At 37.8% G+C, this 12,514-nt stretch overlaps 1 protein-coding gene across 8 annotated transcripts in view; it reads left to right on the top strand.

Annotated features, from left to right (window-relative positions):
- The window catches only part of PASD1 (PAS domain containing repressor 1), a 121,009-nt gene that overhangs the window by 50,756 nt on the left and 57,739 nt on the right, over positions 1–12,514 (top strand). For all 8 annotated transcript variants that reach the window (XM_079911564.1, XM_079911565.1, XM_079911566.1 and 5 more), the window contains 4 exons: positions 2,648–2,688; positions 3,631–3,785; positions 7,111–7,199; positions 9,338–9,427. In XM_079911564.1, the coding sequence (XP_079767690.1) occupies positions 2,657–2,688; positions 3,631–3,785; positions 7,111–7,199; positions 9,338–9,427 (366 nt within the window). In that variant the 5' untranslated portion in view covers positions 2,648–2,656. The remainder of the gene's footprint in view (positions 1–2,647; positions 2,689–3,630; positions 3,786–7,110; positions 7,200–9,337; positions 9,428–12,514) is intronic.

Consider the following 12,514-nt stretch of genomic DNA (forward strand, 5'->3'; position numbering starts at 1 on the left):
TACTAAATTTCTTTACATTTATAGGATTTATTCAAATTTTCCTTGTATTATTAAATAGGTTTGGGTAAAATACATTTTTTTCTAGGAAAAACTCCATTCTGTCTCTGTTTCCAAATGTGTGGGCACAGAGTTGATAATACTGCTTTTACCATCTCTTTTATTCATAGGTATGCATTTTTCATTCCAAAATGTATCTTCTCCCTTATTTCTTGATCTGGTTATAACAATGTTTTTGGAAAATTTTATTTTAGAAACAGATTTTAAAAGTCTATTATATCTTTATTTTTTATTGCATCATTTTTTTGGTCCTATGTTTATTATTTCCTTGCTTCTCCTTTCTTTAGCTTTACCCTTATTTTTACAATTTGTTTTGATGAGTGTTTAGCTCATTTACTTTTATTTTTATTTTCTGATAAGCATTTATGCATATAAATTCCTCAGTACTGCTTTAGGTGCATTTTAATATGTAGTATTCTTGCAGATCCTCAGTTCTGAATATTTTCTGATTTCTAAAGCTATTTAGGAAATGTTGTTGTCGTTGCTATCGTTTTAAGTATTCAAGTGTAGAGCATTTTATATTATCTTTTTATTCTTGATGTCTAATGCAGTTGTATTAGGACCAGAGCAGATGGTCTGTATGATACTATTCTTTGGTATTGATCTGTTTTATTGCCTAGAATGGCCTAGCTGTCTGTCTTTTGTGTTCTGAAATTTTGCTATGATATTTCTAAATGTGGTTTTATTTTAGTTTATCCAAATTGGGTTGCATTTTACATTCTGGAAAAATTTCAGCTATTGGCTCTTTACTGCCTGTCTCCCATTCTTGCTAGTCTTTTCATATGGAACTCCTATTAGATATATTAGGCCTTTCTATTCTGTCCTTCATGTTTCATAACCTCTTGTTTCATATTTTCCATTTCATTATCTCTCTGTTAAGGCAATATGGTAAATTTCCTCATATCTGTATTTCACTGACTAATTTTCTCATCTGGTTTGTCTTAATATATTGCTTAATCCATTCTTTTGAAATTAAATTCATTGAACATGTCTTTACAGAATTTCTCTTTTATTCTTTTTTACATTACCTGGTCTTTTCCCATATTTTCAGTACCATCTATTTTGTTTTAAATATTTTTAAACAATTATTTTATAATGGCTTTCAGATATTTTAATTATCTGAAGTTCTTGGAGATCTCATACTGCTGGAGGGGAAGGGGGTATATGTGTGTGTCCTAATTCTAGCATATGGTAGATTGGTTTCTTTCTTTCTTTTCTTTTCTTTTTTATTGAAATATGGTTGATTTACAATGTTGTGTTAGTTTCAGGTGTACAACAAAGTGACTCAGTTTATATATATGTGTGTATATATATATTCTTCTCAGATTCATTTTCCTTATAGGTTATTCCAAAATATTGAGTACAGTTCCCTGTGCTATATAGTAGGTCCCTTTTGGCTATCTATTTTATATATAGTAATGCATATATGTTAATCCCAAACTCCTAATTTCTCCCTTGGTAGATTGTTTTCTTATGTATTTTCTAATTTTGGATGGTGAGCTCATCTTCAGCTGGTGCCTTATCTGTGGAAATTCTGTGGAACCTGGCTTTAGAGAGTCTCTCTCAGAATGGGTTTGTCTTTGCTTCTCCTGGAACCCTGAGGTTTACCCAGTCTAATAACACCCCATTTTTTTCCCACCCCGAGAATATGCTGAGACAGACAAACTTTCTTGTTTTCTTCCTTTGTTGGTGGGACAATTCTTTAAATGAAATTGTAGCCCCTGGGAGTCTGGGCTATACCTAGGGACGGGGCGGTGAATTTTAGTTTCAATTCCCTGCTTGGACTCTCCTTCACCAAATAGGGCATTTAATGCCCAAGCTCCCTTGTTGCATAGCTATGCTTCCCCATCCCCACAGCATCACAGGTTGGTGTACTAACCAGCTTGTTCTCAGGATCTTCCCAGTGTTTGACTCCTGAGCTTTCTTTTACTTCCTTGAGAGCATTTAAAGATGTTTGCCATATTTTAAGAGTTCCTTCTTATTTAACACACATGTATTTGAATGTCATTGGCTTCTATCTTGAGGTTTTGACCTTGAGGTGATGTGCGAGTCTAATTATACAGTCCAAAGGAGAGGACTGTGGTGATTTCAAGGTCATTTTTATATGCCGAGGATTTCTGTGATATCAACGATAAATACAGATTTTTGTCTATTGTGACATGATATTGTAGCTAGATCTGAAGCTTTCAACGTACATCTGTCTTTGTTTCACTGTGTTCTTGAAATCAGTGGAAGTTAAAGGAATCTAAGGGTATGCAATTAAACCTACAAATACTTGACTTTGGGATTAAGTTATGTAGCTTCACAGAGTGTTTTTGTAACTTTTTCAAATATATTCATTTGTAATGTTATTGTGACAGACATTCATCGGGGATCACACAATAAAGCAAGTCTTCAGCATCTACATAACGTATGAGAAGGTTATTGGTATTTAGTGAAATTCTATCTTTAAAAGAAGTAGGCATTCCTTGAGGGAAAAGTGCTATGCAATTGAGAACTTTGATTAGTCTTATTGCTTTATGTGATTCATCATAGACTGATTTCTTAGTAAAATGTGGCTCCACCTTGATTTCAGAATTTTTTGTTACAGCACTGAATAATGGATGAGGACGGGAAAAAGAGAAAGAAGAGGTATGAATTCCTAACTGATATTTCCGTCAAAGCCCTCTCCCCTGCCCTCCGTTCTTATTTCACATCTAGCAAAATTCTCCTTCCTCGGGGAAACCTGACTCACAAAGGGAAATGTGATCTCTCTGGCGGGTGTTCCATAACCCCAGCCCCAACTCTATTATAATACTGTGTACACTACCTATGTCCTGACAGCCTCCCTCATCAAACTGTGTCCTCCATGCCTTGCATAGTGGCTGCCCAGAGCTGACACTGAATAAATGGTTTTATAGTTCCTGATCGGTTGAGAAACCTGTTTGGAGGCCTTGGCTTGCCTAGAGTTGAAATTCATTTACATTTGAGAAGATAAATTACCGTATTTTTCCAGTTTGAGAATCTAAAGTAAATTCCAGTCTACTCAAAAAGTTTTGGTCAGGATTTTTCAGAATGGTCTGTGTTTTTTTAAAGGTAAAAAATAAAATCTCAATTAGCATTTCATTGCTCAGCCTTCTCTCTGAGAAGGAACATTGGCTTTTAGAGAGCCTCTTGAATAATTATAGATCATTTAGAAACAATTGTATTTAATCAGAAGTACTCTTGAAAAAGCAGGTAAGAATATATGGTGGAACAAAGACCCACCATTACATTCAAATTATTTTGGATTTATTTTATATAATTCATAGGCCACTGTGCCAGACACTGTGTGGGCTTTGGTATGGGAGACATGGAGACAGATACCCTCAAGGGCCTCACAGTCTGAGGGAGATGAGATTGGCTTTCATTTCCTTATTTTAATATTCACAGTTTTTGTTGCTCTATGAGTTATCAAGGGACCAGATTTTTGCTCAGATGTTGACATTAACATCTCCCTTTCTCTCTTCTTATTTCTCCCCATCCATTATCCATCTTCTGAATTCCTAGCCCTACCCTTATTATTAATAACCTTGATTGTTTTTTGTCAATTAGGGATGCACCTGATGCATCTGAAAACAAACCGAAGGACCGCGTCAGGAACTTCTTCACAGAACTGCGTGCTCTGCTGCAAAGTCACGGTTATCCTACGAAAGGACGCAAAGTTAAAACATCGCAGAGTGCTGCTGCCCTTTCACAGAAGAATGGAGGTTGGAACTGAGCACCCCGACCCATCCTTATAGCTGTGGGTGGGACAGCTGGGTCTCTCCCTTTACCTCAAACATCTCTGGGAGGGATTAATGACGAGATGATCTCCTGAGGCACCTTCTGATACATGGCTATTTATTTTCTCTCCATTCATAAGTTTGTTATAGTCAATGCTGAAAATATTATTGAGGTTCATGCAAAAGTAGAAAAAGGAAATGAGAATTAGTAGAAGTATTCTGGGCAATAACAATGCAAATTTCTGTATCTTAGGCACTTGAAGGCATATGATAAATTTTGCTAAGGCAAACAGAGCCCCAAGGGTGTCAAACGGTACCTGTAATATTTAAGTAGATTTAACTCAAAACATCTGAGCAGGTTATACCCATAGCATGTAACCGTGCTGTAAAGAGCTCTTACCTAAAAAAAATTTTCTTGACCAGATGATACCTTCAGCTGTTGCCTTATTTCTGTGCCCTCTTCACAGCAAAGCTTCTTGAAGTGATTGTATAGACCCTGTGTCCACTTCCTCATGCCCCATTCTTTCCTCAACCCACTTCACTGAGGCTGGAGCTCCCACCAATCCAGGACAACTACTTTTGTCGGGAATAGCAGTGGCCTCCACATTGCTGAATTCTTTGGTCCCTTAACTGTCCTCATCTTTTCTGATATTTCAAAAACATTGGACAGGTGACCACTCCCTCCTTCTTGAAGCATTTTTCTCTTGGCTTCCAGGATAACTGCATAACTTGATTCTGGTTTCTCTCCTAACCCATTGGCCATTCCTTCTCTCTCTCTCTCTCTCTCTCTCTCTCTCTCTCTCTCTCTCTCTCTCTTTTGCATCCCCTATTTCCCTCTTCAACTTCTAATCATTGATGTGCCCCAGGGCTCAGTCCTAGGACCTTTTCTCTTCAATATCTACACTCATTTTCCAGCCCCTTAATTCGAAGCGCTACCTGGATGTCAATGCCCCCCACTTTTTAAATCTATCTACAGCGCTGACCTCCTCCCTGAGCTCCATACTTGAGAATCATACTCATTATTAAATCAGCAAGAGAGTTTCCTCTGTGACTTCTTTGCTTGGATATCTAACAGGAAAGTTAACATGGCTATTCAGGACCTCTTGATTCCTCTCCACTCAATTGCCTCTCACACCCCCAGCCTTGGTTCTCCCAATTTCAGTAACAGGTACCACCATTCTTCTAGCTGCTCAAGATAAAAATCTAGATGTCATTCTTGTGTCCTCCACCCCCTCAACCAATCCATCAGCAAATCCTTTTGGCTTTACCTCTAAAATATATCTCAAATCCATTCACTCTGCCCACTTCCATAGCCTTGGTGTACCACCCTAATCCAGGCCATCATCATCTGTTCCTTTCAGAGAAGCTTTCCAGCGAGACTCCCTTGCTTCTACTCTTGTTCCCCAGTTTGACCTATCTTTCACAAACAACCATAGTGATCTTTTAAAAACATACATCACTCTCCTGCTTAAAAGCACGTCCTGTTCCACTCAGAATATTGCCAACTCCTTACCATGTACCCTATATAATCTGGTCCTACCCGTCTCTCAGACTTCATTTCCTACTGCTCTATCCCTTGGTCACCCTACAGTAGCCCCTTTGACCTCCTGTCTCCCTTTGTACTTAACTGCTTCCTCTGCCTGAGATGCTTTCTTTGCTCCCAGGTTTTCACATGGCTCTCTTCCTGTCATTACTCACCTTTGCAGCAAGGCCTTCCCTGAGCACCCTGTCGAAATTACTGTGCTTAAAGATATATGAAATGATCAGTTCCATGGTCTCTGTGTTGGTTATCTGTCTCCCCCACTAGTCTGTAAGATACAAAAGCACAGTCACCTTATTTGTCTTGTTTGTGCTCTATCATCAGCCTCTAAAAGATACATAGTAGGAGCCCAGTAAATGTTAGTTAAATAAATGAATGAATGAGGTTCAGCATAATGAGAATTACCAAGTCCCTATTGTGAGTTAAGTACTATGCTGTACACTGGGGTTTTAGTGAAGAATTGGGTATGGTGCCCACCCTAGAAACGAAACAAGAACATGTTCATGGGTAATAGTAAGGTAGAAAAGCATTTTATGGTTGCTTTATAAAATACATTGGCTTTATTTTCTGGCAATATATGGACTCTCTTCTGTCTTTTTTATTTCTTTGTAGGGAGTACAGGAGATGAAAGTCACTAGGTGGAGCTGAAAGTCAATGGGGAAATGACCTCAGAAATCAGCCATGGGAGAGTGACATGGGTTGTTTCCCGAATTTGAGAAGTTGTGACCAGAATTGAGTTTCCAGGCTGGGGCAGTGGTCAGGAAGACTGATTTTGAGGCAGTTGTGCAATTGGCATGGTTTATTTTTCATGTTATTTCTACTCTCCATGTAGTTATACACCCTCTTCTCATTCCCTCTTGAGTGAGGGTTCTGGAGCTGTTCTACTCATGCTTGGCTCCCTTGTTATCCACATCTACTCATAGAAAAGGATATGAGACTCCTACCCACCAAGAAAGCAAGTCTGCTGTCAGAGCTGTCCTTGTCAAAGGATTTAACATTTTGAATAGGGAGCAAAGTTTTATGGGTCTCTAACACTTTTGTGAGGAGAAGAAACGAACGTTTATTGACATACATTAAAATAACTGGAGACTGGAGGGCTGTGTTAGTGAGGTCCCTGAGTTACTGAAGTTAGGGGTGTGGGTGGGGTTGAGGGAGGTGGAGAGGGGCAGATGTTGATAGCAAAGTCTCTGAATGAGCACAGGAGCCGGAACACTGCTCAATGGGAAAACCAGAAAACATTGAAGAATGTGTGAGAGATAGAACAGTGTCAGCAGCTTTGGAGAGTTACAAGATATGACTTAAAGATTTTCTAGTTAAGGGCCCTTGCTAAAGCTTAATTCGATGAAACTAAATCATGGAATTCCTTATTTTACCCAGGGATTGAGGAGATTTTAGACGTCTGAATACACCTAGAGCATTCGACACAGCCTGTACCTTATCTGGTATATTATGAATACTGGGTTTTGATAGAATTCAGAAGACTTAAAGAAGTCAAGAAAAGGAAAGAATTGGGGGTTGAAAATCATAATGTTGTTAGAAAGGTCATCATGTAGATCAGTAGAAATTCAGGTGGATGATCTTCAAGGTCTTTTTCAATTCTGAACACTTCTTTGTTTATAATAATTTATAAGCAATTAGTTAGTCTACTTCAGATCCTTCATTAGCACTCAGCATTTTCTCATGAGAGTCTTTTTCATAAAATTATAACTTTGAAAAATCTAATACCCATAAGCTAATCATTTTTTTTTCTTTCTTCCTTTTTCTAAAAAGGCAAAGTCAATCCAGAAGCCTCTAGAGAGAAATCTAATTGGATTCCATCACGTCATAGCTATGAAGATCTCAACCAGATGATACTACAAGTAAGAGGGAGTTTGTTCTTTGATTACTTCATATGTAGAATACGTGCAATAGAAGATAAAGAATAGTGGTTTTTCAAAGTGTGGCTAGGAGACCATGCATTCAGAATTACCTAGGGAGCTTGGTAAAAATACAGGTTCCTGGGACCCACCTTAAACTGTCTGAATCGGAATCTCAATCCTGGTAAGACCAGGAGCCTTCATGTCTAACATGCTGCCCAGATGCTTCTTATGCCAAGTGAACCCACTGATCTTGAGTGACAACAAAAATGAACAACTCTTTCTATAGTTTAGTGTCAAGTTAAGTAATTATCTGGTAGAGTCATTCAGCACAGGTTGCTAGACTCTACTGAATAAGGCTTTTAAGTCCTTATTTTTTCCTCAGTGACATGAGGAAACATGTTCATGGTTTCTATCTCCAATGGAACTGGTAAGTTTCACTGAGTTCAAAGGCCACAAACTAAAGCCCGAATGACCATGGTCTTTCTTTTGAGTCAGACAGACAGAGATATGAATTGTGCCTTTGTCACTTACTCGTTATGCATCCTTGAAAGAATTACTATCTCTGAGCTTTGATTTCTTTCTCTGTAAAATATCTCTGTTTCACAGAGTTGTTATGAGAATAAAGTGAACATGTGTGAAATGTCTAGTTCACTTTTTCACTCTCTTCTTTGTGTCATTTAATTTCTCTTATTTTCCATCCCTTTGTCTCCTTGTGTTGCAGTCTGAGTCACTTCTTCAGCTCTGTCTTCCAGTTCAAAAATTGTCTTTCCAGCTATGTTCTAACTTGCTATTTAACCTACATATTGAGTTTTTATTTTGATGATATTATTTCTAGACATTTTGTTTGATTATTTTTCACATCTGCCTAGTCAGTTATGAGTCTCTTGCTCCTTCATTATGTTTTCAATACCCTTTTAAAATTTATTTAAGCATATTAAGCATGCTTATTTTATAGTTTATCCCTGATATTTCCAGTATCTGCGCATTTAAAATCTGATTTGCATTTTATTATTTATACTGCCTCTTGTTCATGATGTTTCATTTTTTCCTGTTTGTTAATCATTCATTACAATCTCATGTTATTTGGGAATTTATCTGCATGAATTCTTTGAGGGCTTTAAAATCATTCTCTAGAGATGATTTCAACTTCTTTTTACTAGATATCTGGGGTCAGGACCATGTGAAAGTAAATAATAGGCTTGGAGTGTTGAGGGCTACACAGGTAGTTCTGAATTCCAGCTCCGAATCTGTGCGAGTGTAGGCTTCTGTTTGTAATTCCCAGATGACACTCGTTTTTCTTTTCCTTTTCTAGTCTGAGTGGAAGCTGAGGCAGGATGGGCAGGTTGTGAATCCCCTGGCTTCCTTTGCTGGATAAGATCTTTCTATTTTGTCTGCCGAGAGAGTTACCCTTTGGGAGGCCTGGCTTTATGCAGGAGTCTCTGATTTCACCCCCGACCTTGTGCGGGCGCAGGCTTTGCTTTCTGTCCTCCCAGCTCTATGCCATCAGTGTTGTGTAGATATTCCCAAGGCATATGCAAGCTCCGTTATCCCCTTACCTCTGAATTCTCATGTTCTAGTCATTTCTGATGTCAGATCGTTTCCCTTACTTTACCAGAAGCTTGGCCCTGTTTTGAAATATAAGTTTTAATATATTTTAATCATCATTTTAGGTATTCTCTACCAGGAGGCATTTGTCTGGATATCTAATCCATTATATAGCAGGGCAGTGATGGCAATACCCATATTTATAAATAGATGACTAAACTAACCACAAACGAAAATGCCCTCCAAGATATTCTTACAGTTTTTAAAATTAATTTTGAATTGAATATGAAAAACCTACACACGGAAATGAATCTTCGTAGCTTGTGTTGGAGAGTTTTGTGTTAATTGGGTATACATTGAAATTTGTTTGTCTAAGTGACACATCATTTGATAAACGTCTCATGCTTAAGGTTAAGTAGATTCTGTGTAGGAGGCAGAATAATGGAATTTTAATTAAGTCTGTGCCTGCTTTATTGATATTTAAGGACCACAATACACTTTCAGTGTGTGATTATAATTATGCATTTAGAAATAAAGCTATCATTTTATTATTGTTCCACTATTTAATTACATTATTATTCTCTCTTCATTAGTCATTAGATGGCTTTATGATAATAGTGAGCACAGATGGAGTGATAATTTTCGTGACTGACAACATCTCTTCTCTCCTTGGCCATTTACCAGTAAGTTCTCCCAGCTTTTGGGAAAGGATCATTTGCTTTGTCGTTTAGGGGTTTATTATTTGTTTTCAGCAGCGTATAACTCATCAGAGAAGACATTCTCAATGTTGTCAAAACGCGCACCTGTTTTACTGTCCTCTCCATTGGTTTCAGTTTTAAAGCTATGAAAACAAACTCTGATATAAGGTAATGAAACGGTGTGTGTGCGTTGGTGTATGGTTTTTAAACTGCCCCTGAAGGAGAGCTCCAAAGAAGACTCAGGGGATAATCCCCAAGGTGACTACTTTGCAAGACAGCCCTCACAAGATGGATGTGTCTGATTTTGTACATTTCTTGAGTCCACCACATACTGATTAAACAATGAATGTCATGCTTTGGTCATGCTGGCTCATGGCATCCATTTCCAGGTCTGATTTGCTTTTTGTTTCTTTATATTGAAGAGCAAATCCTGATCTCATTTGGAAAAAAAATTAGAAATGATTGCCTAATTTAGAAATGTTGTAAATATTGCTGGAGAGACCTACACATGAGTTATAGTCAGAGTCTCTGATGTTCAAATTAGTCACTCATTCCTGAGCCCTTTGGTGTCACTATATCCCTCTCAGGAAAGCTTTCTATATCTTCCTAGCACCATTGACTTAGAATATATGACTTCCTAAAATTTTTCTGGATCTTCAGGCTGGACACCTACCAGATATATCACTTAAACATGAAAGCACTGCATACCTTCATATTGCATGCATGCCTGTGTGTGAAGAGGGGCTGTGTAGAGTACATCCACCACCACCACTCCTGAATCTGTCACTTGGCTGGTTGTGTTAAACACATCTGGATTGTTGCTTTCATTGCATATTTCTCACTCCACAGAGTTGTCTTAAGAACTTGACCCACAGATCTATAGCACTCAAGTTTGAAACACATAAATGAATAGAAGTTTTGTTAAATTATTATTTAGTTAAGTTAGAAGAAGATTAGGAGCTTATCCCGCTAGTTATGCTGTTCCAGCCGGCATGTTCTACGGCCCACTTGGAAACTCAGAGAGCTTTTCTGCTCTTTTCTTTTTATTTAAAGGTACTAAGGTCCATTTCTTTATTTCTCATTCTCTTACCTTTCTTTTAGAAAGCAGTTTGGATTTCGAAATTCAGCTTATATTTATAGAATAACAGAACAGCTGAATAAAATGCAAATATTAGAGATATTCATTGCATTGGGCCTCAGAGGAGTTATATCATAGGAGAATGGTCTTATTAAATGCACATTAAAAGAAAGAATGTAGGAGTATAATCCATTACACATTAAATTTTGTTATAGTGAAGACCAGAAAACTACCCAAATTTTTGAGGTATTTGACATTACTTAAACCAAATTTGCCATTGACTGAGACTGGAAACTTTTCCCTGAGGATCCTCACATGAAGATTTTTCACAGCAATGGTGTTAGTTATATAATTTTCCTTGATTCCTTATGTATTTTGGTTCAGAGTTTTCACTCTTAAGAGACTCTTTCACCCTTCAACATTTGAAGTAACACACAGACACACATACACACACACACACACACACACACACACATAGTCACCCTAAGGTAGAGGTGTCTGGGACATGGGTTTGAACTGTTAATCTTAAACCATGGACTTGATAATCTGAGACTGGTGTACTTAAAAATAAAGCTATAACTGTTATTGATTCATCTGTACATAAACGTTAAGTGGGAATGAGTTTATATATTCTTTTAAAACAGGCTTGAAAAGGACTATACCTGAGGCACAATTTCACACTTTTCCTCATTAAATCCTAACTTGTAATTTTTAACAACATGCAATTTTTCCCAGGCTTTGATTAAAAATTTCATTTTATAAGTCACTCATCTTATATTTATATGGAAACCAAGCCATTTCTAGAGTATCTGCCTGGCTCCAGGAATCTACAATTTCATTAAAAATCAAGGAACCTCTGTCTGTTGGGCACCTGTCTGTGAGGTGGAAAGAACTTGGTCTTTGGAGTCAAATAATCTGGAGATTAAAATTTAACTCTCACTCACTAACGACATGAGCTTTAGTTTCTCATCTGTCGATAGGGGACAGTATTACTTAGAGAGTGACCGGAGGTGGGATATTACAAATGGTGTGGTTAGTATCACTGATCAGGTGACATTTAGACAGATACTTGAATGGAGTGAGTATGTGAGTCATGCAGATAAGTGTGTTTCAAGTAGAAACAAAAGCAAGTGAGAAGTCACTAAGGCAGGAGTATACTTGGTGTGAAAAGCTATGGTAAAGAGGCCACTGGGACGGGAGTGCTGTGAGTAAAAGGTAAAGTGGTAGGAGGTGATGGGGTCAGAGCAGTAACAGAGGTCCACCGTGTTTAGGGCCATTTGCCTTTTCCTCTGAGATGGGAGGACGCTATTTGGAGCAGATGCAAGAAATGATCTGAACTTGTTTTATCAGGATCACTCTGGGTCTTGTATTAAGAATAGGCTATAGGGGTAGGCATGGAAGTGGGGAGTCACTTGGAAAGCTGTTACAATAGTCCAGGCAATAGATGGTGATGGATTGCATTAAGGTGGATGTGGAAGTAGTCACTGTTTTGTAGGTGAAATAAGTTTTGCAGATGGATTGGATAGGGGTGTGACAAAAAGATGGGAGGAGTCCAAGTTATGATGTTATAAAACACACCATGACTGAAATGATGGCTGTTATCATCATCGTGGTGTTAAACTTATGTCTGAAATCTGGCACCACATTTTCCCAATCACTGATGTCATTGATGGTTTTTCCTTTGGAAAAACTTGTAGTCACTGGTAGTAGTAATGTGTAGTTACTTGTATTCACTACCCTCTGTCTTAGCAGCCTGCTTTCCTAGTCACTCTACTTCATCACCTCCTCAAAAAAACATATAATTGTTCTCTTTTATAATTTTTAACCAAAATAAAAATTTAAAATACAGATTTCATCATGGAAAGAGTTTCTCAGGATTGAGTTTTTAAGAGTCTTTAGCAAATTTTAGACATAGGTATATGGCTATTTGGTGATAATTGTGATGAGTTTTGCTTCTCCCTGCGAAGTTTACAGTGTAGTAGAGAATCACTAGC

The sequence above is a fragment of the Stenella coeruleoalba genome (assembly GCF_951394435.1).
Source record: "Stenella coeruleoalba genome assembly, chromosome: X".
Lineage (NCBI taxonomy): Eukaryota > Metazoa > Chordata > Mammalia > Artiodactyla > Delphinidae > Stenella > Stenella coeruleoalba.